The sequence below is a fragment of the Lepeophtheirus salmonis genome, chromosome 14 (genome assembly GCF_016086655.4).
Source record: "Lepeophtheirus salmonis chromosome 14, UVic_Lsal_1.4, whole genome shotgun sequence".
In the NCBI taxonomy this organism is placed as follows: Eukaryota; Metazoa; Arthropoda; class Copepoda; order Siphonostomatoida; family Caligidae; genus Lepeophtheirus; species Lepeophtheirus salmonis.
In genome coordinates, this window is record NC_052144.2 from 7,547,963 (window position 1) to 7,575,957 (window position 27,995).

The 27,995-nt window shown below is 35.9% G+C and overlaps 3 protein-coding genes and 1 long non-coding RNA gene across 8 annotated transcripts in view; 2 read left to right on the top strand and 2 right to left on the bottom strand.

Annotated features, from left to right (window-relative positions):
* The first annotated feature begins 718 nt into the window (after positions 1-718).
* Positions 719-10,961, top strand: hyd (E3 ubiquitin-protein ligase hyd). 2 transcript variants are annotated; one of them, XM_071893371.1, is made up of 12 exons: positions 719-1,365; positions 1,422-1,740; positions 1,796-2,439; positions 2,497-4,622; positions 4,762-4,998; positions 5,199-9,203; positions 9,427-9,478; positions 9,606-9,657; positions 9,725-9,971; positions 10,033-10,193; positions 10,266-10,383; positions 10,444-10,961. In XM_071893371.1, the coding sequence occupies exons 1-12, from the start codon at positions 969-971 to the stop codon at positions 10,798-10,800; spliced, it is 8,715 nt and encodes a 2,904-aa protein (XP_071749472.1). In that variant the 5' UTR covers positions 719-968; the 3' UTR covers positions 10,801-10,961. The 2 variants fall into 2 exon arrangements, 1 of the variants encoding a protein (XP_071749472.1); XR_011783588.1 differs by having other exon boundaries at positions 9,265-9,657.
* Positions 10,962-11,151: 190 nt separating this feature from the next.
* SMC1 (structural maintenance of chromosomes 1) lies at positions 11,152-16,232 on the bottom strand. The gene is given in 3 exon segments (XM_040724511.2): positions 11,152-12,655; positions 12,657-12,863; positions 12,865-16,232. Coding segments are annotated over 3 exon segments (3,726 nt in total). The 5' UTR covers positions 15,103-16,232; the 3' UTR covers positions 11,152-11,374.
* Positions 16,233-23,727: 7,495 nt separating this feature from the next.
* Positions 23,728-26,805, top strand: LOC121128942 (uncharacterized). The gene is made up of 2 exons (XR_005868304.2): positions 23,728-24,208; positions 24,273-26,805. It is a non-coding gene; the product is annotated as an uncharacterized lncRNA (long non-coding RNA).
* The window catches only part of LOC121128940 (uncharacterized), a 57,478-nt gene continuing 53,995 nt past the window's right edge, over positions 24,513-27,995 (bottom strand). Inside the window, exons 4-5 of one of the 4 annotated variants that reach the window (XM_040724558.2) lie at positions 26,012-26,301; positions 24,513-25,240 (exon numbers count right to left, since the gene is read on the bottom strand). In XM_040724558.2, coding sequence (XP_040580492.1) covers positions 25,111-25,240; positions 26,012-26,301 — 420 coding nt within the window. In that variant the 3' untranslated portion in view covers positions 24,513-25,110. Of the gene's footprint in view, positions 25,255-25,804; positions 25,941-26,011; positions 26,302-27,995 lie in introns of those variants that run through there. The other 3 variants (XM_040724560.2, XM_040724559.2, XM_040724561.2) reach the window with 3 other exon arrangements.

The following is a 27,995-nucleotide window of genomic DNA, read 5'->3' on the forward strand; positions in this document are numbered from 1 at the left end:
ATCTTCTACATTTTTACTCAGTCTTGTTTAATTCTTAGATTTCAGTTAGAGGAAACATTAATATAGAACATTTTCTGCAACGTTTACATCATATTGAAGGAGCCATCAATATGTTGGGGGCTCAAAGTTGATATTTTTACTACATAAAACTGAAAAAAAGCCTATAAACCTTGATTAAACTCCATCAAACAGGTTTAAAAAGACTTGAATTGAATATTAACTACTTGATGTCTATGATAAACAGTAATATTTGAAATAAATCGAAGTAATATGCACTGAAAAATTTGTAAAGTTAATTTTTTGTTTGGATCTATTAAGAACGAGCAAATGAGGCTAATTAGAGAGAGAAAATTTATTCTTTCCATGGTGATAGTTAATTTTTATCTAGAATATGGGAATAGGATTGTTTAAGATGTATTAACATATTTTTGAATACATTTTATACATTGTTATATATATATAATAAAACTAAGAGAATCAGGGGATACTTTATTATATATACAGTAAGGTTTAAGCCCTTCTATTTGTTGATCCCATTTTGACATTCAATGCTGACGTCACTTGAAAAGACTCTATACTTTTAAGGATGACTTAAAAAGAGATGGTGAAATGTGAGGGGACTACAAAGAGTAGTTATAATTCCGAGGGCTCCCTGTTTTTCTCTTTCTTTCCCTTTTTCTTTATAGCTAGCTAGCAGTTTTTTCTTTTTTTTTCTTTTGGGTTTCTTTCCTTTTTTGTTTTAATTGAATGAAGAGACTGATGAGAGGGAAGCTGGAGAAGCTGGAGAAGCTGAGCTGAACTCTGATAGAATTCAAGTGGTGGGACGTGTGTGCTGACTGGGAGTGGGACGTGAGTGACTCAAGTCTTGAACAATATTCGTGAATAACTGGAGGGAGGAAGGGGAAGGAAGGAAAAGAGATCATTGAGTGTTGCGGTCGTTGTGGGACGTGAGAGGAGCTGAGTGAGTCATGACTCGGATCCAGTTTTTAGTGCATCCTTTGCCGGGATCCTCTGAGCAGCTGCGAGAGAAGTTGAAGAAGACTTCTGATCGTTTGAACTATCGTCGGCGCGTGGGCGGAGGATCCGGGGGTGCCCTTGGGGTGAGCAGCGGCGTGGGGAGCAGCGCGAGTACGAGTGGGCTGAACAACAGCTCTGCACTGTGCGATTTGCCCGTCTCCCAAATCGAAGTGGGGCCCTCGCATTTCGCTTTCCTGCTGAACGATGGGCGACTGTGTCGACTGCCCTTTTCCGTGATTTCGGATCGCTTGGACCTCTCGCTGAAAGCTGGTTCAGGGAGCGCGGGGAACAGCAGCGCTACTAGCAACCTGACGGCGACAAGTAGCACGGGGCAGCCCAAGGGCAAGAGTAAGGAAGTGAAGGATCGCGTTGCATTGTAATTGATTTCCCCTTTGCCTTGGCAGGTTCTTCGTCCGCTTCTTCAGCTGTTGCAACGTCTTCCAGGCAACCCGCGAGGACGAGAGGCCGCATCATTCGAACGTCGAGTATTCGTGGAGGACGGGGTGCTGCGGCTGCTGCTGCAGCTGCTGCCGTGGGAAGTGGTGTGATCATGTCAAGTACGAGTAGCTCGAGTAGCAGCTCCAGACCTGTACCTTTTGTCCCCGAAGATCTCGTGACTCAAGCGCAAGCGGTTCTCCAGGGAAGATCCAGAAATATGATTATTAGGGAATTACAGCGCACTAACTTAGATGTGAATCTAGCAGTTAATAATCTGCTCTCAAGGTAATAGAGAAACTTTTAAAACGCCATTACGTAGTACCATTGTTTTTTAATCCAGAGATGAAGAGGATGGGGAAGATGTGGAAGATGGTCAAGATGGTTACGTTCCAGAAGATTTGATTTCTTTATTAGATGCCGGGATGAATGCAGATCATCCCAGTGTTATAATAGATGCGGATGCAATGTTTTCAGAAGACGTTTTTGGTTATTCTCAAAGGAGTTCCTCAAGTGGCGGATCTACAACTGCTCCGTCCAATAATACATCATCTACATCCGCTGCAGTTAGAGCGTCTGGTGCTACTGGTCTATCAAATAGAAGATCAGGTGGGGGCACTTCCTCTACTACTGCTTCTGCAGATCGAGAGGATAGACCATCAGCATCAACTCTAAACGCAGAGAGGGACTCCATCTTTCGCTGGAGGGATCGTCAATATTTTGGTCCTAAACGTTGGTTAGAAACAGCTTTAAGAGATCCAGCTTGGCAAGATAAGGATGATGAAAGTGGTAAAAAGAGAGATACTTCTAGTGCAGGCTGTCCCTCACCTCTTTGGTTAGGAGATGAACTTGAATTTTGGCCAGAAAAGATGGGTAAAGAACCATTAAGGTTTTTTAAAATTGTTGCATTGCATAGTGAATTAGTAGCAGTGTCTACTTCCGGTCAGTTATATCACTGGCGTTGGTGTGATTTATCCCCTTTCAGAGGTATGTTTTTTCATTTTTAATTCGTTATTCCGGTAATGATTTTTGTTGTTGTTGTAGCGGATAATCCCACTGGTAACCATCCAAGAACTAATAGTTTGGGACTCACGAATGAAAAAATTACCATGATATCCGCTTCTAGTATTCGTTGTTCTATTGCTACTGAGAGTGGAAAGGTTGCAACTTTTATGGATGAGTCCGTTGCTCATGTTTGTTCGAAACTCGAGCAACCAGCTTATTACCATTCAGAATTCCATAACGAAAAAATAATATCATTGCATACTTGTATCCTATATACTGTTGTGAGGATGGAAAGTGGTGCATTATACTGGTGGGGTATATTACCATTTAACCAAAGAAAAAAGTTACTTGACAAATATAGCAATAAGAAAAGGGCTATGGATAAACTTAGCAAAGGAAATTCTTCTAAGAAATCTTCATCCAATAACAGTGTTTCATCATCTGTTGGTGGCTGTATTCCAGCTTCTCAATTTAATGAAATAACTGTGGGAAGCCAAGTTTGTTTGAGAGCAGCACCTATTTATCGAGCGGGATCTATTGCCTTTACAGTCACGGGTGGTGTACCCAAAGTTGGATCACTCTTATGTAATGCATGGAAAGTAACTACTTCTTGTCGTTTCAAAATTATACAACCACCAAAGAAACCTAAATTACCAGAATTGCCCAAAGAAAAAGAAAAGAAAAAAGAGGATAATGATACAGCCTCAATGCCTCCTCCTCCTAGTCCTGCTTCGAGTACGTGCTCGGATGGCTCCCTTACTTCTCCCGCTGTAGGAAGCCAGCGGCGGCAAAAAAGATCTGCACCCAAAGAAGAACCTGAAGATAAAGTTGATGAGGAAGAATGGCATCTGAAAGATGTCATTTTTGTCGAGGATTCTAGAAATATACCCGTGGGTAAAGTTCTTAAAGTGGACGGACCTTATGCTGCTGTTAAATTTCAAAATAACTCAAATAAAGATAAAGATGAGGATAACAATTTGCTGAATGATAATACTCGCCTCTTGAGAAAAGACGAGTTGCAAGTTGTTAAATCAGGCATACATCCTAGAATGCCTGATTGCTTCCAAAAGACACCTAAATGCATTAATACCAATGAAAATGGATCCATTTTAGCTCTCACAGTTGATGGCCAAGGAGTTCATGCTATAGTAAAGATAAATGATAGATTAAGTCATAAATTGTATAACCTAAGTTCAGGAAAGACTGAGGTGGATAGCAAATTTCTGACAGACACCAATGCCTTCATTGGTTTGGATTCTAACAATATAACATTTAAAAGTACTGGGGAGTCTGAATTTGTATCCATTCTTACAGATGGGAACTGTACTGTATATTCTTTAGTCAAAGATTCCACTCCTTCAGCAGATTCCATAAGGGATCCTTATTGGCTAGATCTTCCTCCAATAAAAGCTTTAGGTATTGGAACACATGCTCTTCCTCATGTTGCGTCTGGAAAGAAAAATGAAGTTGCAGTTATCGTGATGTCATTCACTCGTCAAATACTTTTACCTAAAATACTTCAATGTAATTATGAGGGAGTGAAAAGAATCATATCATCCTTGGAAGCTGATCCAGCTTCTATCAATTCATTAGAAACAGTTCAGTCAATATTAGAGGAACGATGTGATGGCGGAAGGAATATTATTCACACCATTGTTTCCATGTGTCAACCAACATCTAATAAAGATCCAGATATGGATCCTAATTCCTCATCCACAACAAGTAGTAACTCAATTTCTGCTCGACTTGAATCAATTGAATCCATAGCAAGTGCTGTGAGTTCTAGGGCTATGAATTTGAGAGATATGATGAGACGTGCCACAGCAGCAGCAACAAGAAGTATTGAAGCAGCTGGAGGTGGAAGCGGATCTTCTGCTGTACTAGGAGATGCTGCCGGGGGTTCACCTCCCGTATTGGATGACGCGTTACCTAATCTTGCTTGGCCATCTGATTCTCTTGAGGCTGCATCCGGTGATGATGACTCTTTGTTAAGCCTTGCTAATAGTTCGAATAAATCCCTAGCCTCTCATCAAAAGGAGCCTAAAGTTGTTACAAATGAAAATGTTGAACGTCGTGCTAATGCATTATCAATACTAAAGACAATTTGTGGAAGTCCAGTGTTATTCCCTCATTTAGAGTCCATGTTGTCAATGCAAGATGCACAGGTAAGTGTAGCATTTATCGAAAAATTAGTTCAATTAGTAGTTAGGATATATATTGAGTCTTAGGCTGGATTAGTTATTTGGCCAGAAATAATTATTTTGTATGTAGTGATTTTTAAAGAGTATATTTTTTTTATACTAGGGTAACACTCCTTTGATGGCTTCTATTGCTAACCGTGCCTATCCTGCAGCGCTCGTGTTATTCGACACTGCCAATAAGATTGCTAATGAATCTTCCAATGATGAGGCTACAGTTAAAAAAACCTTGATGTCAATGGTTTTTCCAGATGGAGCTTCTCCAGACTCATCTCCTCTACATGTAATTTGTTGTAATGATACCTGCAGTTTTACTTGGACTGGTGAAGATCATATCAATCAGGTAAGGTTTTACCTGAACCATTTAATTTTGTATGTTATGTATAAAATATCAATTTAAATAACACGATTTATCTGTAAATTGGTTGCATCTAGAATGTTTAGCCAAATTATATTTGTTCATATTTATTACTTTTTTTTAACTATTTATAATTTTTGATGCATTCCATATTTGAAGACATTAATCCCTATGTTTTTTTTAAGGATATTTTTGAATGTCGTACTTGTGGTCTTACTGATTCACTATGTTGTTGTACTGAATGCGCACGCGTATGTCATAAAGGACATGATTTTAAGCTGAAAAGAACCTCACCAACGGCTTATTGCGATTGTTGGGAAAAATGTAAGTGCAGATCACTTATTGGTGGAAATCAAGAAGCTCGATTTGAAGTCTTGGGTCGTCTTATTTCTGACACCAACTTGGTTACTTTACCAAATTCTCGAGGAGAAAACATTTTACTATTTTTAGTTCAAACAGTGGGAAGACAAGCTACAGAACAAAGACAATTCCATCCTTCAAGACCAAGGAAAAGTGCATCTCGAAAAACGGTTGTTTCAGAAATTGAGAATGATCGCCCAGAACATGATTTAGAGCCTCCAAGGTTCTGCCGTAGAGCTCTAGAAAAACTATTGAGTGACTGGACTGCTGTAAAATCTATGATCATGACTGGTCATTTGCCTGTACCTAACGGTTCGAATTCATTTCCAATTTATGAAGACCAAGCTTTTCTGGCCAGTCAATCTGGAACTGCTCTTCTTGACAAATTTGTACATTGCTTGATAGTTAAATGTACTGGAGAAAGATTAGATACACTTTTGACTTCATTGATTCGACACATTCAGCATTCTGATGCTAAAAGTGAGGCTAAAATTGTTGCCAAAAGATTTGTCCGTTCTGTAACTCGAGTTTTTGTTGTTTTTAACGTGGAAATGTCCCCAGCACAAACGAAGAAAAAGGCATTACAAAGTGCTACTCAACCTCTTCAGCGATGCAAACGGGTATTTCAAGCCTTGATAAACATAGCAGTTGAAGAATTATGTGAGACTGCTAATGCACTCTTAGCACCCGTTCGATACGGTGTAGCTAGACCAACTGCTCCATTTAATCTTACATCAGGAAGTAATGAATTCGTGTCTGCTGAAGAAATATTTTCTGTGGAGCCATTAGCTCCTCGTACAAATAGTAATAGTAACGGGAGATCTCGGACTAGGTCGCTAATAAGTAGTGATAACAACAACTCCAATCTTCCTCGAGCTTCAAGACGACAGGGAAGTAATAGTGGTAATTCTAATAATGCAACAAATCAGGACAACTTTGAATCCAATGAAGCAGAAGATAATGAAGATGTCGGCGACGAAGGAGAAGAAAGTATGGACCAGGTTGAAGCAATTGAAGGTATTGAAGAACCATCTGTGCTAGAAAATCCTGATGGAGATGATCAGCATTCGGATATGATGGATCTGGATTTATTAGCTGAAAGTGAAAGTGATTCAGAGAATGAACAAGAAAGCAATGCACCCAATAATGATAATCAAAATAGCGACAATGTTGTAGGCAGTGATGCATTGTTCTCAGATGATGAATCTGCTGATAGTTCGCATCCCGATGATGATGAATCCGATGCAGGAGAAACTGATGAACAAGATGGAGAGGATCTAACTTTTGTTGATGAGCAACTAGAAAGACGTACTAATGGAACTTCTCAAGATGAAAGATCAAACTTAACACCCTTGTCTATGCAATGGGCTATTCGTTCACGGCCCAAAGGTTCTCGTTCTAGTGGAAATGGAAGTAGTAGTGGTGGAGGTTTTATATATATTGATCCATCTGCATTGCGTCGCACAAATTCGTCCAGCGCTACAGCAGGAACAACACCAACACCCGCAAATATAGAGCCCGTAACCATGTCTACTACTGCTAGTGCACTTGCGCGTAGTTTTGGTATTGTGATAAGACAAATTGCAGATTTGTTAACAATGCTTCAAGATTATAATGCAATTGCACCAGCTCTCGCTCGGACATTGGAAATATCCTATCAAGAGTCCATCAGCCTTCAACTATACATTGAATATCAGATGAAACCAAACTGGGATTGGTTAATGACTGTGCTTGATTCAACAGAAGCTCAATTAAGATTTGGATCTGCTCTTACTGGTATATCTGATCCCTCTCATCCCAATCATCCTTTGCATTCAAGTCCTCGATCTAGTAGCCATGGAAGATCTGAAAGAAACAATAATATTTATCATGCATCTCGTGCAGCAACACAAAACCCTGAAATGCTAAATAATAGGCGAGATTTCCTTAATTATGCATTATCTTTAATGAGAGCTCATAATTCTGAGCATAGTGATTCCCTTCCTGTTATTGATGTATCTGCTTTAAAGCACATAGCATATGTATTTGACGCTTTAATATACTATATGCGCTCTGGAAGCGACTCTGTTGAAGATTCAAATCGGTTTAATCTTGATTACGACGAAAATGAAAATGATGAAGTAGAGGAAGCGGCAGGAACGAGTAGTGCAACCACGACAAATATAGAAATGGAATCTTCGCCTTCTCCTCCCAGAGGTGATGATGATGAAACAAGTAATACCACTGGACAAGTGACAGTCTCTGGAAAAGAAAGAAGGCATCCTTTTTTCCAAAGATCTGATTCCACACTATGCTTAGGCTGTGCACCTCCAGACCCCTTTCATACTTGCATGCAAGAAGCATTACCTCTTGCTGATCAACCCCAACTTTTACAACCAAATGCTCGAAGAGAAGACTTATTTGGTATTCCTAAACAGCCACTTAATTCATCCTCGAATAATCCCCTATCGGTCCTCCCTACTCGTCTTGGGCTGAGTGTCAGAAATTCGGATGCAGCAAGTGCTGTTGCTAGTAACAGCAATAATGGATCATCTAACAGTCATAATGTAACGAATGCTGGTAATTTAGAATTATCAACCGCTCCATTCCAGGCTGGACCTAACGCAGAAGCTAACTTTGAGAGATTAGTTCAAGCAAGAAGTGGAAATGCATCTCCTACAGCTGCCACTTGTGATTCAGCAAGTATAAAATCTCTTGACACTACTGCTACAACGATGGATCTCGAAAATGAACCTCAAGATTTATCGATGGGTGCTATGTCCTCTGCCAGTAGTGTAACAGGTGATACTGTTGAGTCCGGTAGTAGCTCATCTCAATTACTTCAACAGCAACGTTTTACTTCACCTAAGAAAGCCTTCATGATGAGAGAAGCTGCACGTGAGAACTTAGAGAGAGATAAGGGTGGTAGTGGTTCATCTCTCCTTCCTCCTGAAGTTCTTGTTGTCTCAACAGATGCTCAAACGAAGCCTGAGCAGGATGGTGAAGTCACTGTCGAAACAAGTCGTCAAAGGGTAACAAACCTTGGGGTGTCAGTACCTCATGATATTCTTCTTGGAAGATGGAGACTTACTTTGGATCTCTTCGGAAGGGTTTTCATTGATAACGTTGGCATAGAACCAGGAAGTATTATTTCGGAATTAGGTGGATTCCCTCATAAAGAAGAAAAATTCCGACGTGAAATGGAAAAACTACGAAATTGTCGCACTCAAGATTTTGTTATAAGTAAAATTGAAAGAGAAAGAGATCAACTCATTGTTCAAGCTTTCAAAGAGTTTAATGCCCTATATAATCAAAATCAAAGGCGCTCTTCAAGTTCACAACCTCCTCTTGTTGTTGGAAGAGTAAAAGTTACTTTTCAAAATGAACCAGGAGAAGGAAGTGGCGTAGCTCGTAGCTTTTATACTGCATTAGCAGAAGCTCTATTAGCAAATAAAAAATTACCCAATTTAGAACCTGCCCAAATGCCGTTTAATTTAGTTCAACGACTTCGTGGTACTCGGGACAATAGGACGGAAAGAAGACTTGCTGTTCATAAATCTTATACTTATAAGAGCAATCGTGATGTTAGGCCATTATCCTATGACGCAAGGCCGTTTTATGTGAATGGAGAGGGCGGTTCTAATGAGCATTTATCTCCTCATCAACATCAACTTGGTGATCGTCTTTATCAAAGAGTTCAAGTACTAAGGCCATCTTTATCAAGTAAAATCACCGGCATGCTTCTCGAATTATCACCAGCACAGTTATTACTTTTACTGGCATCTGAAGATTCATTAAGACAACGGGTTGATGAAGCCACTGACATAATTTTAACTAACACTAACGAACAAGTACGTTACTGAATTAACTTTAATTAACTTAATACATATCATATTTAAATTATGTTTTCAGAATACGCAAGGTCATTCAGGAGGAGTTGCTCCTCCTACTACAACGTCTAGTGGTTCAGCATCCTCTTCAATCGCTGGATCAACCACTTCGCAACAACAACAACAACCTTTGAATACTGTCGCAGGATCTAGTTCAAGTACATCAACCGTAGCCCCACATGAGAATATTTTACCTGAATTGGATGTATTCAGCTTATCAGCGTCAAGTAACTCCAGTACTAGTACTCCAAGTGTTGTTGCTTCAGTAGCAGCAGGAACAGCAGCGGTGAGCAACGTCAATACATCCTCTATTTCCGGTGTTGCCACTGTAAAAAAAGAAAAGAATACCCGGTGGAACTGTAGAAGTTGAAGATTCCATTGAGGATTCAGAAGACAGTGCTCCACTCTTTTATTGGTAAATAACTATTTTAGCACTCTAGTTATTATTTCAAAAAAATCATCATGTATTTATCGTTTTTTAGTCCTGGTAAACGCGGGTTTTATTCTCCTGTTCAAGGCAAAGCTACTCAAGAAAGACTCAATGCATTTCGAAATGTTGGAAGACTTATGGGCCTATGCCTTCTCCAAAATGAACTTTGTCCCTTGTTCTTAAATCGACACGTTATTAAATATATATTAGGAAGGACAATTCGATTTCATGACCTTGCTTTCTTTGATCCTGTAATCTATGAATCTCTTAGACAATTAGTCGTAGATGCAGAAAATAAGGTAAACCTTTTTTTTTAATTTTCACCATCATTCCTTGAATCGTTATGATTTCTTTTAATAGGAAACGTCGGCACAATTGTTTTCTGCCCTTGATCTAAATTTCAGTATCGACCTATCGCCAGAAGAAGGTGGAGGATCCGTCGAATTAATTCCCAATGGACGTGAAGTAGAAGTCACAGCCAATAATGTCTATTGTTATGTTCGAAGATATAGTTACTATAGGTATTTACATAGTAGAACTTAATTAAACCCTACACATGTTATATTATCTTATTTCATTTGATTAAATTGCAGAATGATTAAGTGCCAAGAAAAAGCTTTGAGTAATATAAAAATTGGCTTATATGATGTTTTACCTGCTGGAGCCTTAGATTCTTTAACTGCTGAAGATTTTAGACTTCTTTTGAACGGAGTAAGTTATTTGATAGAAGTATTCTATATATCTATATCTTAAAATGATGCATATTTGTAGGTTGGTGACATCAATGTTCAAACTCTTATTAGTTATACATCTTTCAATGACGAGTCAGGAGAGTCTCAGGATCGTTTAGTTAATTTCAAACGGTGGCTCTGGCAAATGGTTGAAAAAATGTCTCCTCTCGAAAAGCAAGATCTAGTATATTTTTGGACGGGATCACCAGCTCTACCGGCATCTGAAGATGGATTTCAGCCAATGCCGTCAATTACTATTAGGCCCGCTGGAGATAGTCATCTTCCCTCTGCTAATACGTGTATCTCAAGGTTATACGTTCCTCTCTACTCCAGCAAAGCCATCCTCAAGAGTAAACTCTTATTAGCAATTAAAACGAAGAATTTTGGATTTGTATAACTCTAGGAGGATGTGGTTAATTAATTGTAAATACTTTTTATGTTATTTTTTATTATAATAATTATTATTCGTTCTCTCCTACGCTAGTATGAATATTTACTTAGAAGTATCAATCGTACATTATTTCTTTTGTAAAAAATAAATAAATTTATTTAAGTTAACTTTCTTATTCTTCAGTCACTTCAGACCTCACGCGTCTCTTTAGTTCTTAAAGCTATTCATAACCTACTGCAAGTATCTGTAACTAAAGCAATAATTCCTAATCCTACAAAGTCCGTATAACTTGACGTTACATTATTTAGTTTGGACATCATTCAATATCTATATTCAAATAAAATGGTCAAGACAGAATTGGTGTATAAGATATAAATATATATTGGTCAATTTGCTCATAAAAATTAAAAAAGTATAATAGTACGATTGACTTACACATTTATAAGTGTTATAAACGTTGAAGAAATTTGTAGAATAGAGTTTACACAATAATAAAACACAACACGTTATGGAAGAGATGTACACAATATTAATAATGGAGATACGAATAAAAGCTATTACGTATCTCCTGGAAAATAAATTATTTGGGATAAGCCCTGAGATCCAGAGTAAAAACTTTACTGACGAGGCAATCAGCATTTTCTCCCATAGAGTTATCGGGACAAATTCCTATTAGACTGTCAGCTCTGTGATAAAATTCCTCCTTGAGAGAAATGACAATGATATTCATTCCTTCATCTCCTGTTTTTTCTTCGATGTAAGAGGCAACCTTCCCGATATTCGTATTGTCCAAAGCTGCGTCTATTTCGTCCAATACAAAGAAGGGAGCAGGTTGAAATGAGTGAATTGCAAAGAGGAGTGCTAGAGCTGCGATGGTTTTCTCTCCTCCAGAAAGATTGGACATGGGTTGAAATCTCTTCCCCGGCGCGACACAGTTGTAATTGATACCCTCAAGATAGGGCTCTTCAGGATTTTCAGGACCAAGGAAGGCCTGTGCAGACTGATTCTGAGCTAATTGTTTGTAAATTTCGTCAATATTATTTGATACATGATCAAAACACGTCATAAATAAGTCATGACGTTCCTTTTTGACTCTTTCAAAATTCATTTTAGCATTTTTTGCTTTTTTACGAACAACTTCAAACTCCTTGTTTGTTTCGATCAGTTTATCCCTTGCTTCATCTAGCTTTTGCATGGCCCTCATATTAGGAGCTTGAATTCGATTAAGTCTTGTCTGCAGTTCGTTGATGTGTTTTTCTAAAGATTCTTCAATGGCCTTTACATCTCCACTCTCAAGCTCCTTTAAGTTGTCGTCCAGGTTATCATAATCAATAATAATGTTAGCCTCTTTTTCATAAATAAGATGGGATGGTTGAGAGTTGGAGACCTCGATAGAGGGGTCGTCATCTGCTTCTTCGTCAATATCCTCAAGATTTCCAGTTGTCATAGGTATATTAATTATATCCATCTTACACTGCTTCAATATGGAATGCCTACTAGCACGCTCACTCTCCATATTACTTTCTAACATATTAATTTCCTTATTACAACTCTGAATACTCTTAGAAACGGAGGCCACGTCCTTTCTAGCTTCACTGACAGCATCTTCGTATTTGTCACACTCTGATTTTAAAAATGATTTTTCTTTCTTTGATCGATCAACTTCTCTCATCTGGTTATCGATTTCTGACATTTGAGTTTGTTCGGAATTTTTTGCTTTTTCTAGGGCATCCTCATCATCTTGAACCATTCTTTCATACTTTGTGACGTTTCCGTCCAACTGCTTAGCCCTTTTGCCTTCATATTCAAGCTGAGATTGAATTCGATTGATTTCATTTTCAAATTCAAGTTTCTTTTTTTTCACGATCTTGTTGATTTTTTAATTCACGTTCTTCATATTGACGAATATCAGATACTCCGATTTGCTCACAAAAATCTCCGAATATATCATCCTCCACTCTATTCATTTTTTCCTTTGTTGCTTCAATTTTAACTTCACGATCTCTCATGATATTTTCAATTTCACGGATAATAGGAACGAAATTTTCCAATTCTGTTCGTATTTTTTTTCATACTAGACCTTAAACTACTTATTTTTTTAACAGTGTTCTCTTTGTCGTTGATGGAATATTTTAAACGGGTCTTTAAACCTGAAATTTGGGACTGAATGGTCTGAATCTCTGATTCTTTACGAGAATTTTTCATAGCTTGCTTCAATTCTTCGGTAAGCTTCTCTTTCTTCACTTTTAGCGTAGAGACTTGTTTGTCATCCCAGCGTTTAGCTTTACGAGCCAAATCCATTGAACCACCAGAGATAATACCAGATTTTTGATAGAACGTACCATCAAGTGCAACTGCATCGTAACGTTGATTATCGCCCATCTCGTAGGCAACTTTCATTGCATCTTCAGGAGTCTCACAAACAAGTGCATTATTAGTGACGAATAAGACTGCTTCCTTGATATCCGGTGGATCATAGCGAAGTACATCATAAAGAAGCATTACACCCTTGGGGTTTTCAATAGTACGTAGACGTACTTTAAGTGGTCTAGCTTGAATATAATCTAATGGGAGAAATGTTTCAGGCTCTAACATTTGATCTTTAAGATATTGAATGCACTGACGAGCTGTGGATTCACAATCAACAACAATAGCCTCCATATATCTACCCAGTTGCTTTGTAATTGCAACATTATATCTTTTGTGAATGGGCTGAGACATGTTGATCATTCGATCGAATACTCCAGGGAAAAGCCTCTTGAAGTTCTCAACGATTTCTTGTTTCTTTTTACGACGATTCTCCTCATGTTTATCTACGCGTGCATCGCCCAGTTCATTAGCGACTTCATCTAATTCTTTTTGTATATCATAGACTCTATCTCTACTACATCCAACTTCACCCTGAAGCTCATTGAAAATTTTTTCTTGCTCATCTATTTGATTAGTAGACTGACGTATATGTTCGGCTAGTCTTTCCTCACGTTTTTGAGCTTCTTCTAATTCGGAGCCTTTGGTTTTTAAATCGTGTTCAAGTTTAGACTTTTTACGCATTTCCGAGTCTAATCTATCCTGATCTGATTTCTGCTCTCGATTGATTGAATCTAAGTCTGCCATTTGACGCGCAGACTCCTTACCAGCACAGACCTTCAGTTTTAAATATTGTTCAACTTGGCCACTTTCTAATCTCAGATCCTTACTTTGAGATTGTATTTCTTTGCGAGTACGTTCATCGAATTCTTCTTTACTTTTTAAATTATCCGATAACTCTCTCTCTAATTCCTGAATATCTTGCTGATGAGATTTAGATGCTTTTTCCGCTTGTTTGAGAGATTTACGCGCTCCTTCCGTCTTTTTCTGTAGATGAGCTGTCCTTTCTTTGGACTTGATAAATTCAGGCCTCAACCGTTGAATATCATTTTCTTTTTCTCGAATGCTGGAATCTACTTTAGCAAAATCTCTTTGTGCCTTTCCTAAATCCTTCTTCACATCCTTGAGCTTATTCTCCACTTCCTCTTTTTTTTTCTCAACTTTTGCACATTCTTTTTTCCTTTTTTCAATTTGAACTTCGTGTTCCTTGATGGCTCTTTCATTGTGGTATAAGCGATAGAGCTGAATCTCCACACAGCGATCAGCCATGTTGTCCTTCAGCTTCTGATACTTTTCCGCTTCTTCTTTTTCAATTTTGGCCTCTTTCCTTTCGGCTCCAATGGCCTTTTTCTTCTGATACGTGGAGTTGGTGTTTTCCTCCGCTTCATTCATTTCGGACTTAAGGCGCAAATAGTCATTTTTAAGGGCTCCAGAGCCCGCGATTTCCTCAAAGAGCATCGTGAGTTCCTTGGGGTTCTTCATGGCAATCGACTCCACCGCACCCTGGAAAACCAGAAAATTCTTGGCGTTGACATTGATGCCGAGTCGCTCCAATTCCCTCATGTAGGTGCTGCCGGACACGGTCTCATTGTCGATCTTGTGGTCCGAAGAGGAGCCCGCAATGGAGCGGGTGAACTTCTTTTGACTCATTCCCTCCTCACTTGGGGCGCTGAACTCGAATATTGCCGTCACAAAGGCGCGGTTGCTCACGGGACGACCCACTGAGGCTCCATGGATCAAGTCCGAGAGCCGCCTCACTCTAAGGCAAGTCGTCTTCTCGCCCATCACGAAGCTCACTGCGTCCATGAAATTAGACTTCCCGCTTCCATTCGGACCGATCACTGCGTCGAAACCGAACAATGGACCCAACTTACAATACCCCTTGTAGGATTTGAAGTTTTCGATCTCGATATACTTGAGCTTCACCCGATTCTGCTGCATCTTTCTCCAGGAGTATCACAACTTTGTCAAGACTATTCTATTCAATCCTTACTTCTATCAACAATCACAACAAAACAATAAAGGTTACGAAAGAAAAAGAAAAGAAAAAAGGAGAAATTGATAACAAAAACTACCGCCAAAATCAAAGGTACCAGTCACTCGATCCTTATTTATTCGGTCTAGTCATAGAAATAAAGTATATAGAGTGACGACACTTTGTAATAGCTATTTCCATCCATAAGATCCAACTTTTTTATTTCAAATTAAAGACATAATTTGCATCTCCTTAGTCAATACATCACATCAACCTTTACATAATTACTACATGCTACTAAAATAAGATATATACCTGACGTGTGTGCCCTATAATTAGACCTCCTGAGCGGCAACTTTTGTATAGTATAGTCTTCTGTATTAATCTCATATTTTATTTAAAGTATATAAATTGTATATCATTTGGGAAAACGTTTGGGTGAACGTGAGAGGATTGAAGGGACCAAAGTTCAGAGCATACTCACACATCTTATTCAATTGAAGAATCTATAATTATTTATTCTTGAATTGAATTATAGTCAGAATAATCTCTTAAATCCACATTAATATTTTGAAAGGCTAAATGAAATTAAAATTTTTGAATAAAATGTTAACATACTTCATAAAATAATCTGTTCAAAAATTTTACAAACAAATAACAAAATTGTTTACTTTTTTTAATCCTAAACTTTTTATTAATTAGAGATAGGAAAATAATACATAAATTTATTAATCATAATTAGTTGTTAATAATTTAAACAAAGTTAATTACTCTCCGTACTCGGGAATAAATTAATTTTTGGTTCCTTGTTAGAGGTATATAGATACATTTTATCAATGATCTAATTTCAACTGCCTCACTGATAAAAAAAAAAGTTGTGACACTGACAATAGGCTAATTTCTATTATTTTACTGGATCGTCCTGCATGAGATCAAATGGGTTTGAGCTGTCTCCAGTTCCCAAATAAGTTTTATATGCTTTCTCTGGGAATGAAATTTATATAAACCAGTGCTCCAGTCCAGACACGTGTCTCTTTTAATGGATCGGGACGGATACTGATGACTCGAACTTGACTTAGAAAATATGACCCAAATCCTAACCTTACGGACTTTTTGAACGACTCATGATGCAATTCACATTGAATGTATGGGTATTAAAGATGTAGTTATTTTTAGATTGTAACTGTCAAGTAAATTTTCTGTACAAACCTGCAAATTTGTATAATCTCTCTATGTATTTCCCCCTTTTTTTAATTACTCTGAGCGACGACGTCTAATCTAGGTATTTTATTCATTTGTAACTGTAATTTTGTTTACAAAAATGAGCTCAAATAACTCAGTCAAAATTTAGGTTGCGTGACAGTATATTACAATATTACTCCGGGTGGGAAAATTGAATCGGTAATATATCTATCAATTAGTCAATGATTTTGTGTATGAAGCATCTACAAACTTCTTTTAATCCCTTTGCATCTAAATTTTTAATCATACTAGTATATATTATTGTTGAAAAACATATGAAGAGTTTTATTTTTTTCACGGAGCATTATCGTAATCGATATTCAACGCAACCAAACCAGCTTATTTTTTAAAAATTCCTTAATTAATGATAAAACAAAATAGGCCAAAAATTAATCAAAATCGACTTTTTTTAAATTATTAAATAATTTATTATATTGCTTAGTAATATTATAATATAATAGTAGCCATACATTTATATATGATAGCCAAAATTTCTTCATATAAAATGGCTAATATATATAAAGGGTGATTTTTTAAGAGTTGTTTTTTTAAGAATCGAATAAAACACTTAAATTTGCAGCATAGAATCAAAAATTTTATTGAAATCAATAAATTAGCCTTTGCCATTTACGTTTTAAAGATAACTTCATTTAAATGTTGTAAAATTTTCCATGTGGTTGAGTAACACAAGCCCAATTGCTGAGAACGGCGACGAATTGACATTTCACGATTCTCATTAACACTGGATGCTACGGCTGCAATATTCTCTTCAGTACGCACTGTACGCATGCGAGTCGATGGTTTAATGTCCAGCAAAGTAAATTTCGTGCGAAATTTGGTGATAACAGCACGAATTGTCGATTCACAAGGTCGATTATGACGACCATAATATGGTCGTAACAAACGATGCACATTTTTCACAGAGCACGAATTTTGATAATAAATTTCAACAATTTGCAATCGTTGCTCATTTGTAAGTCTTTCCATGATGAAATGGCAGAGTATACTGAAAACTTTCCACTTTAACAGCTGACGTAAGGACGCCATTATCAAGCAGTGCTGCCAACTGAAAAACTTAACTCTTAAAAAATCACCCTTTATATGGCATGTACTCATTTGAGCTACATTAATTTCAGCGAGTGACATCTTAGCAATATTCATTTGAACAAGTATTTATTTGGGCGATCTTCTTTTCAGCGTCGTTCATTTCAGGGACATTTTCATATTATACAATATTATAACTAGAGATGAAAATAATGCTATCCACCGGAATCTTCTAACCGGTGTATCCCTACCGGCTTATATTTGTGTACATATTCTTTGTTTTAAGTTATATCGTTTGAAGTATGTTAGCTACATATTAATAAAGAACCAGAATGCACCTTAGCACTCACTTGGTACTACCTCCTGTCGAATCTAGTAGTCGGTCCTGGTGACGAGCTTGGATATCTAATTACACATTATATTAATAGGTATTTATGAATAATACGGTATGCTAAAAAAGAAACCAAAAATTTACGTGGTAACCCAGACAATTTGAGGAATGTTTGGAATAATAGCATCTTAGCTGTCATGAGGTTTTATTGAAATAGCTGTGAGCAGCCCTGAGAAGGTTGGAAAGAATGTAAACACAAATCCTATTCCACATCTAGTAAAAACATTAGCAATAATTACTTCGAAGTAGATCCTAAACTCTAGTCTTAGTCCAACAAGGATTTTTTTATCATAATCATAACTTCCTAACCAATGTTGTATTCATAAGCACCCACATATGCAGTCTTTCCTGTATCCACTTTTGTGACCTCCTTTACTCTCTTTGTTGTTTTTACAGTATTTTCTCCGTTCGAGGTCCTTATCCGTGCTCCTACAATTTCCTTCTCGTGTGAAATTCCATTTTGGGGGAGCAAACAGTGGGCTAATTCTGTAGGTTAATTAGCGCCAAAAAATCGACCTTCAAATATTATTGATTGAAAAAATGGACAGGCAGGTTTTAATTCCCTGGAATTCAGAAAGACTGCTTACGAATTCTTCACGAAATGTGTCTTAATTTTGAAAATGGAAAAAACTACATTGGAGCTCTCTCTAAGGTTGATATAAAGAACCGGTTTGAAATTGAAACAAAATTCAAACCATATATGATGAGTGTGAGAAAGTTAAAGCTGCAAAGGTCGGGTTCTTTTTAAGTCTTGGACACAGCCTGCGTATTTCAAATTTCAAGCTCCAATGACAAAGGAAAGACTATTCGATAATATCAATGAAATTGAAGTATGTGGAATCAAAATCTTTACCGTCATTTTTGATCGCAGATTTTTCATCATTCAGCTTGGGCTCCACAAACCTGGTCAGTTTACTTTTCCAAATCCCCATGATCCAAGTCGACTAATGTCCCACAGTTGATTAAACTAGCTCGAAACCACTTTCTTGACGAGGGATGTGCCATTCCAAATTGTTACGGGACATCAATGAGGTTCAGAAAAGAACATTTTGAAAAACTCATGCATATTGGTTGTGGGGAATTTAAAGTTGCATGGAAATTGACTGAACATCATATTGAGTGCCAAGGAATTGCTTGTCAAATGGTTGGGATAGCCTGTCAGATATTCTCCGAGACAACTGTAAAAGCTTTCCATTTCATTTTCTGGGAGAAAAATGAAGAGGCCAAAATGGTTGAAAAGACTCTACTCTTGTTTAATCGGGGGTTTGACGTGATTCATCTCTGTTGTTTCTAAAAATCCCCTTAAGGGAGTGTTTGATTCCTAACTTGAAGAGCAAATGGCAATCCTGGATGAGATGCTGGATTTCAAGAACTCCATGTAGCTTGATGATCAACTTCTACCTCTAATTAAAGTGGATGATTGGAATTCTAATGAACAAGAGGAACCTGTGGAGCAACTAAAAAAGAAAAAGGCCAAAATGCCTTGGTAACTTGGAATAATAGTTGCTTCAATCCACTTGATACAGGGCCCCTATAACTACCTTATATACAATAACATTATCAAGTCCATTTTAACATCAAGGTTGAATCAAGATTGCATTGAGAAGAATCTCTTTTCAATATATACGGGAATATAAGGTTAGTTTGTATAATGATATTTTCATAATTTTTTTTTTAAATATTGGAGTATTTTTTGTTTTTAACTCAATTAAACTTTTTTCCTAACTTTCTGAAGATAATGACCATCTTGGTTCTCAATAGATATTGCATCGATTCCCAACTCTGCTCCATAGTCAATGTCAATATCCCTCCGTAGAGATGGAAAACCTGGAAAATGATAATTCAAGCCTCTATGCATCCTCAGAAATCATCGAAGAGTTTCCTCCTCCACGACATCAATCAAATGTTAAGCAACAATTAGCCTATACTTCCCAGTTTCAAGGATCCTCAAATAATGTACTAAGCAGCACTATTACAGCCACAAACACTATGCAAAAAAAAAAAAAAATTGATACAAACATTCAGCATTTGAAAATGAAATATTTTTTAATTTATCTTGATTACAATTAACAAAAAAAGTATATAGCACTAAAAAATCGAGTAAAATGAAGGACCTTACATAGAAGCGAATATCTTTTTTATTTTTTCTTGAAATACTTTAAGCTGAAGTTTTAGAATATACCTTACATTTTAATTTAAAAAATATATAAATTATTAAAGCAAAATTTGTTTTTAGCCGACATTTAATTACTCTTGGCACTGCTGGGAACTACCACTAGTATTTTATAAATACATTATCAATTATTTGACCCCAAAACACTCTATAACTCTTTTTTTATATTTTTCAGTATGATTTTTTAGACAGTATTAAATAAACAATCATCAACGTAATAAATGTATTCTTCCGGGTTATTATTATTTTTATACCTACAATTCAAGGCTCAAATATACTTACATACAAATCCACTTTTTTTTTATTCAATAGGGAAGACACTTGAATGGGTTATTCTTTTAATCAAAGAAATACTCTTTTTAAAGTGATCCAATTTCGTATCATGATCATGCTGAGAATTACTTTTTCTTCTTCAACTCATGATGTGATGTAAGTAGACTAGATACGTACGTTTCTACATTGACTTCCTGGTTACCAATGTAAGGTGATTTATTTATAGCTAGAGTTGCGAAAAGTATAATCTAAAACGAGTGCAATACTTTTTGTGTATGTAACCTGAACAGGGTTTTAATTTTATTTTTCAGAGCTGATATAATTATTCTTTCACTTTTGAGGAGGGAATATCCAAGTCTGAAATGCTTGTACTCATGAAAAATTGAGCGTTATATGTAGTGATGAAAATCCAGTGTAGAATGGCATGTAAAAAAAAAAGAAACCGAAAATCAAAATGGCAACCCCCCTCTAAATTTGAAGAATGCTTTGGAGGAGAGAAAGAATGGTGTTTAGGACGTTTCATTAGATCAACTAGAATCAGCTGTAAAAGAGAGGAAGGAGAGAAGGAAATAAACAAGGACATTTACTAGAATTACACCTACGTAGTTCCCAATTCTACTCTGAGTCCAACAAGGACTCGGGATTATAACTCTGTAACAAATCCTCTGGATTACACTCCGTCTTATATGAACTCACACAAAGGTTCAATCAGGTTTTGAAATAATTGAATTTATTTAGGAAAGGATGTTCTCTACTCAGGAATTAAAAATAATAGTAACTGCTAAGGAAAATAAATTTCATTCTTCAGATTAAAAATTCCATAAAAACGGACCAGCTAAAAAAATCACAGGATTCTCATCCCTGGTTATAAGGAAAGAAGGGATATTTTTAAGGGAATTCTAAGTTCAGCGATTACAAAAGGAAAAACGGTGGTTGTGTGTGCTCTTTCTTCTTTTTTGTTCATTATTTAATAGGTAGTTGTGATGTTAACTTATTCCTGTAAAGGAAGAATTCTCGACTATTTTCGGTGTAAATTGTTTTAAAACGCATAATAAAATATAATTTTATTATTTTTCTCTGGACTATTGCTTTTTTAAATGCAGAGGATTCTTCTCTTTATAGAAGTAATTCATTTTTTCTGTCAAAAATCTTAAAATAAGGCAGCTGATACTAACATAGGTGTGTAATACCACAAGTCTCGCTCCCCCCTTCTTCTCACACTATTATAAAAATCTCATCTCTAGCTATAAGTGTAAATCCTTGTTGGACTCGAAGTTAATCCTGTCTACACATAATTCTTGCTATATAAGGACCGGGATTTATGCTTATTTAATTCCTGCCATGGCTTCTCGCAGCTAAGAAGCCATGACAGCTAAGCTGCTATTCTCCCAAACATGCTTCTAATTGCCAGTGTTACAATGTTTATTTCAGGGATTTTATTTTAGACTTTCTGCAACTCCATCAACTTAATAGGAATTCATGAGAATGATGAATTCTCGTGATGACTTTGCCTTCTTCTATGTACAAATCTTTTCAATCAATGCTGATACATATCAGGAGTGCTCTCCGAAAAGAAAAAAAACAACTTTCACTGAAAGATAAGATAAAAATCCTGGATGATCAGTAAAAAACAGGATCTAATCAAACACGGATTGCCTCGAAATGGTTAGCTTCAAAATTACTTTTCTACTAAAGTATCCAAAAATTGTGGTTTTTATATAGTTCGGTTATAAAAAAAACATCCGGATATAGTCAACTTTTCAACTGAAAATAGCAGTTTCCTTTATCCGGATTTGACTGTATATACTATCCTCCTTTTCTTGAATTAATTAAAATTTTAAACTTTTTGTTCATGCGAAAAAAAACATTTGCTGACGTCACTATACTAAAATCCCAGGAAAATTTGTCAAAACAAAAAGAGGCTTTGAAAAAGAAAGAAATATATATAACATTTTACATGTTTTAGAAACTCAAAGTAGATGAGAAATATTAGAAACTAGCCATAGTACAAGACATTGTCCTGAATTATTATGCGTCGACAAATAGATACATTTTGGTTTAATAATATAGGTAGAGAAGATAACTCCCAAATAAAGGTTCGGAATTAATCTATGTTTTTCATTAGCACAGTCATACTTGATTACTCAATACTTAGATGTTAAGAATAATAAACCGATTAAAAAAATTTTTCCTATTTAATTTGAGGACCCAACGAGTACTTAAGCTCGTTTCTAAGCCTAATCTAAAGTCACATTCACTTTTTTAAATTTTATAAAAGGTACTTCCCTTTTTTTAATATGATTTGAACAAAACACCTGCAAAATTTTATTCATTTTAGACAAGTCTCCCAGTATATAATATTCCGGTTTTTTTTAATATACTGAATAGGTACATGATATAAATTAGGGACTATTATAAACAGTGCACCCTAAAAAAACACACTTGATACTACATGCAAAGGCCCTGCGAGATTTGATTAATATAACTTTGTTATTTTGTCTTAGATCAAAAATATTTTTTTTTCAATCATAAAAAAATCTGAACATACATTCAGACAATATTTTTTTTTAACATACATTAATAAATGGGCAGTTGACATGTGGATGATTTAATTTTTCTAATTTATTGTCTTGAGTAGATCCCTAACAATTAGAGGTGTATAAAATATGTGCTAGAAAGCAAGAACGGCCATTTACAGTTGGCAATCTGTACAGGGTTTTTCATTTTCCTAAGCTGTTATCATTATTATTTCCTTTTTGAAGACAGAACATCTAAGTATTAAGTAATAACTAGTGCGTCTGTTCATGAAAAATAGACAGTAACACTGAGTTCAATATTTTTTTATTTAAAAAAAAAAAAAAATAACAAAACTTGTAAAAAAGGCCTTTACAAACTTGGTCAATCAATATGACCACCTTCAGCATCAATCACAGCCAGAAGGCCTTGCAGGAGTTGAAGACGCACTCCTCAGATAAGTTTCCAACACAGCCACTATAGCGGCCTTCAGTGAGTCCACATTTCGATTTGGAGTTTTGTTAGTTTCCCTCTTCAAAGTGTCTCACACAGCAAAGTCCAGCGAGCTCAAATCTGGTAAGGAAGGGGTCACATTTATATGCCTCTTTATCTCTCGAGCCTTCCTTACCTCTGTTAGAAGGTGGTGTGGGGTCCTCGTATATGAAGGCAATCCCACGTCATCCTTTACAGGACTCATGAGGGTCCTAGTAGCCACGGAGAAGTCATTGGTTAGGTGATTCATCGATTTTATGTGATACTCCTTGATCTTCTTCTCAAAGCTGGACAAGAACTCCGGATCTTTCTTTAAATTGTGCCCTCCACTTCCTGTTTTCTTGAAGAGGTCTTCTTCATCAGTATTCATATTAGCCACATTGAAAACCAGGCTCCTGGAGCACTTGACATTGTCCATAATCCTCGCCACCTCAACTTTTACCATCTAGAATGAGCTGTCTTTTTGCTTTATGCTTACTCGTTATGACAAGAGGAAGGAATGCTTATTTTAGTTTGTTTATGCACAAAGGATAGTTGAACCGTAATGTCAAAGAATAATCACAAAACCTTTCTATATTAATGAAAAAATTAACATTAATTAACAGTCCACGTTTAGATACCGAACCCTCTGGGTAAAAGAGCTTGTTACACTAAGAGTAGAATTGAAATCGACATCGGAGTAATTCCAGCCTGTAAATCCTTGCTTTATGCTGAGTATGATTTGTGTTTATTTTCTTCTTTCCATGGCTGCTTGCAGCTGACATTATAGAATGTCATACTCTCCTCCCTGACATTCTTCAAATTTTCCAGATCACAGCGTTCATTTTCAGAGATGCTTTAATTCTGATTTCTATGGGGAGGATGACCGAATGAAAATGTATCCAAAGAAGAAAACCAAACCAAGCTAACCCTCATACGAGAATAGAGGCGACTCTTTCCTTTGGTAAGAATCTATCCATACAATATATTCAAGGGTTGAAACTACTACGGTATCCATTTACTTTCAGATTAAGATAAAATGCTCTGGATGTGTGAAATATAAAATAAAAATATGTTAATTAGGTACTACAACAATATGAAAACAAAATATAAAACTAAAATATATAAGAATTTGAAATTTAGACGTAATTTTTATTTCACAATTCCTAAGGCCTAAGATCATTTTTCATTCATTAATACCGGAAGAAGTGGTCTTTTAAGTTCTATAAGAGATAGGACCAAATAATGTAATAAAAAGACGATATGAATAAGATATCTTGACAATTTATTATTTTATATAATATACATTATTTGACTAATATAAGTATTTTTCATGTTGTATTATCACAAATTTTTTCCTTGAATTTCAAAGATTTATAAATTAATGTATAATTAAGTAATTGTAAACAAAATGGATATCGTCGTTAACAAATTAATATTAATATAAAGATAATTAATAATAATATAATTCGTCATAAACTAAATATAAAGTTACGAAATAATGATATATATGAAGGACTACTCTCATGTTTAGTAGACAAAGGAGAGAAATTGTAGAGGGTGGGCTGGGAAGGGAATGAATGATTATAATCTTCCTAAATTACATAATTGTGGGGTAGTGGGGGGGATCAAAAAATCAGGTGATAGGTACATCAAAAATCAATGTATCAAGTCTTATTCTTTCAGTTCTCTGGATTCTTACAAAAAGAAAAGAGAATTGATTAAAAAGAATAGGTTAATAAATGTGTTGTATAAATGACTTTTATGTAGCAGTAGATATTATTCATTTTGGTATATCCTGGAGAGGTCATAGGCGCAGTCTTGAGTGGCCGTCCATTCGTTGCTCCTGCAGCTTTCCATGTGGTGTCACATTTTATGATTATCGATCTCATTTGATAGAATTTTAATGTCTAAATGCTCACGCCCATTGGCTCCACTCATTACACTGTTTGCAGAGAAACCCGATAGCTCCAGATGCTTTTTGTAGTCCTCAGTACTTAAAATACAAAACTGATATTAGATTATTATCATAAATATTCAATTCTGATCGATTCATTTTAATAGATACATCAAATATATTACTAATGTTATACTCTTGATTACAGGTCTTTTTTTCTCAAACATCGAAAAATCTACAGCCACAGAGTGATAATGCAAACTATTAAGGGATAATAAATTAATAATTTTTGTGAACTTGTCTTTGAGATATTGGGTAAAAATAGATTTTGTTGAGTTAAAGTAATCTTTGGGATGAACAATACTTTTGTAATAGAACAGTCAGTTTTTCATTCTATTGTGGTAAATTATATCATTTGAATTGTTGATTCTTTTGATAGCAATTGATATAACTTTGTTAAAATTCAAAATACACTCATTGAAAATAAATTTTGAGATATTATAATGCAAGGACAATTGCAACAAGGGTTGCTATTGCATTCGTATTTTTAATTCTTATCTAATCTTATATATATATAAGAAAAGAAGTCTCTTAATAACCATAACCAGGGGCGATCAGTTACCTATAAACTAAATCTAGATTCATGGATTATATCTTATTCTTCTTTATTTCATTCAACACATACAAAAGTCTAATTATTTATCCTTCAAAAATAGTTGTTGAGTCTATTTTCTTAATTTCTCACTCACTTAGACTGTTACAACGCATCCTCTTTTTGTGGAATAGCTGCAAAATTGAGCTGATTACAATAATATTTTTTTCTGTTCCCCAGACCCCATCTACATAAGAAATAGCGAAATATTAACTCACTTCATATTGGGTTGAACTTTCAGTTCATGTGGACCTCCGGAGTAAATCCGTTTAAAGTCTTCATGACTAGACACTGGATTAACGGAAAGATCGAGTTGTTGGGGATGAACAGCGACGAGTGGATGATGATGTAAATGGTGTGGGTAAGAACCCGGAGGACCCGGTGCAGATGATGGAAGTTCCAGAGACGCTTCATTTCCACCACCGTGACATCTACAGTTCTTTAGTTGATTTTTATAGAAATCAATCTCACTTTGCAATTGAAGGTTATCCTTTTTCAAAGCATCAACCTATAAATATACAAATTAAAATATATTGTTGAATACAATTAATTATACCAAGTGCTCATTTAAATATAATAGGTAAGTAAAAAGTTCTGAGGGCTTTTTCACTTTATTTTGAGAATAAAATAACCCAATCGGTGGATCCACCGCTTTGATCTTGCATTCGATACTGTATTGGGTCCATAAACAGCACACATTTTTGTGCCGCTAGCTCTACCTTGTTACCTTTTTTTACGTCCATTTTGGAACGCTGACACACACAACTGGCTTCACCAAACACAAAACTGTAAATGAACTTTTTTAAAGTGTATGCTGGACCTTGAAGCTTACTTTAAGGTTTTTATGATGCAATTTATTAATCGTGAGCCACAGCGGACATCTAGCGAAAAACACTTAGAACTTTTTTACTTAACCAAATATAGATTTATGAATAAAAATAGACGTGCATTTGAGTAACCCTTCGTTATTTTATGGCTTAAAGAGTGTTTTTACAAAAAAAAAAAAAAATGACTCAAACTTTTGTCTCAAATGTACATTATCAGTTGTCAATTTCCCGCTTCTTTTTCCCTTATGAGTGTTCTAATAAACGTTGATTGGCTGCATAGATAATGACCATTGTTTGCTTATATTAATTTGTTAGAAAATTGACTGAAATTGACTCCGTCATGCGGAAAAATAATATAACTCCCCAAATGATAGTAATATTTAGAACAGGGTAACAACTACTTACAGATTTGGGGGAATTTTTTTGTCTCTTTTAGGAGAAAAGGCTGTTACAGACAATAAATGTAACGACATGCTGCTTGACACACAATATCTCAAATTTTGAATGAAATGTTTCATATTGAGTATTCAGGGGCGTCTATAAGGAGTAGGCTAGAGGGGTTGTAGCCCCCAAAAATTAAGAAATTTTTGCTAATTAATATTTTTTTTGGACAGGATCAAAAAAATTGTGCAAAATTAAGGATTGATTATTATTTTTTTTTAAAACATTTCTTTCATTAAAAAAAGGTCATTCGAGCAAATTATGCAGCAGAGCAAAAAATTTAATATTTGAAATCGAAATTTGGGAATAGTAATGGACTTTCGTTTCTTTTCCCATAATCGTTGACTGGTGGTGGAATTCCAATAAATTATTTTTATCAAACAGTAAACCATTAGCAGCGATTATGAAATAATAATAGTTGGGAGGAATGAGGTAACTACCAACAGATTTTGAGCCTTTCTAGTTCCTTACATTGTTGTTTGGTTGATTTCAAATTAAACTCTGAACAATTCTCTACAATATTTGAAAAGAATGGACTAACTATTAGAATGAGTCATCAGTTTTCATTCGCGCTCTCCAAGCAGTTGGACGTCTCCAAGACGCCGTCAGCATGTCCAAAACGTTGGAGAGAAAGAAGGGCTCTGTCAAAAAGACCAAACTGGACTCGGAGGAATTAAATAAAAAACAAAAAAAAACAGCCCAGACCAATTTACGCAAGTTCATGACGGCCCATACAAGAAATCTCGGGGGTTCACACTACTGTCCAGAGAGCTGTCAAAAAAGTGGTCGGAAAGAGTCTTGTGACTTTTGATACCTGGAATGAAAGAAACCCATCGCTTTTGAACTCTTTTTTGACAATTTTACAGCCCTCCCTCCACTCCACCTTTTGGATACATGTCAAGGGGAAGGTCTGCAGTGTCCGTCATCCAAATAC

Coding starts and splice junctions, on each gene's coding strand:
- hyd (XM_071893371.1), top strand. CDS start 969: ATGACTCGGATCCAGTTTTTAGTGCATCCTTTGCCGGGATCCTCTGAG. Junction 1,741..1,795: donor GTTAATAATCTGCTCTCAAG/GTAATAGAGAAA, acceptor TTTTTAATCCAG/AGATGAAGAGGATGGGGAAG. Junction 9,658..9,724: donor AGTGCTCCACTCTTTTATTG/GTAAATAACTAT, acceptor ATCGTTTTTTAG/TCCTGGTAAACGCGGGTTTT.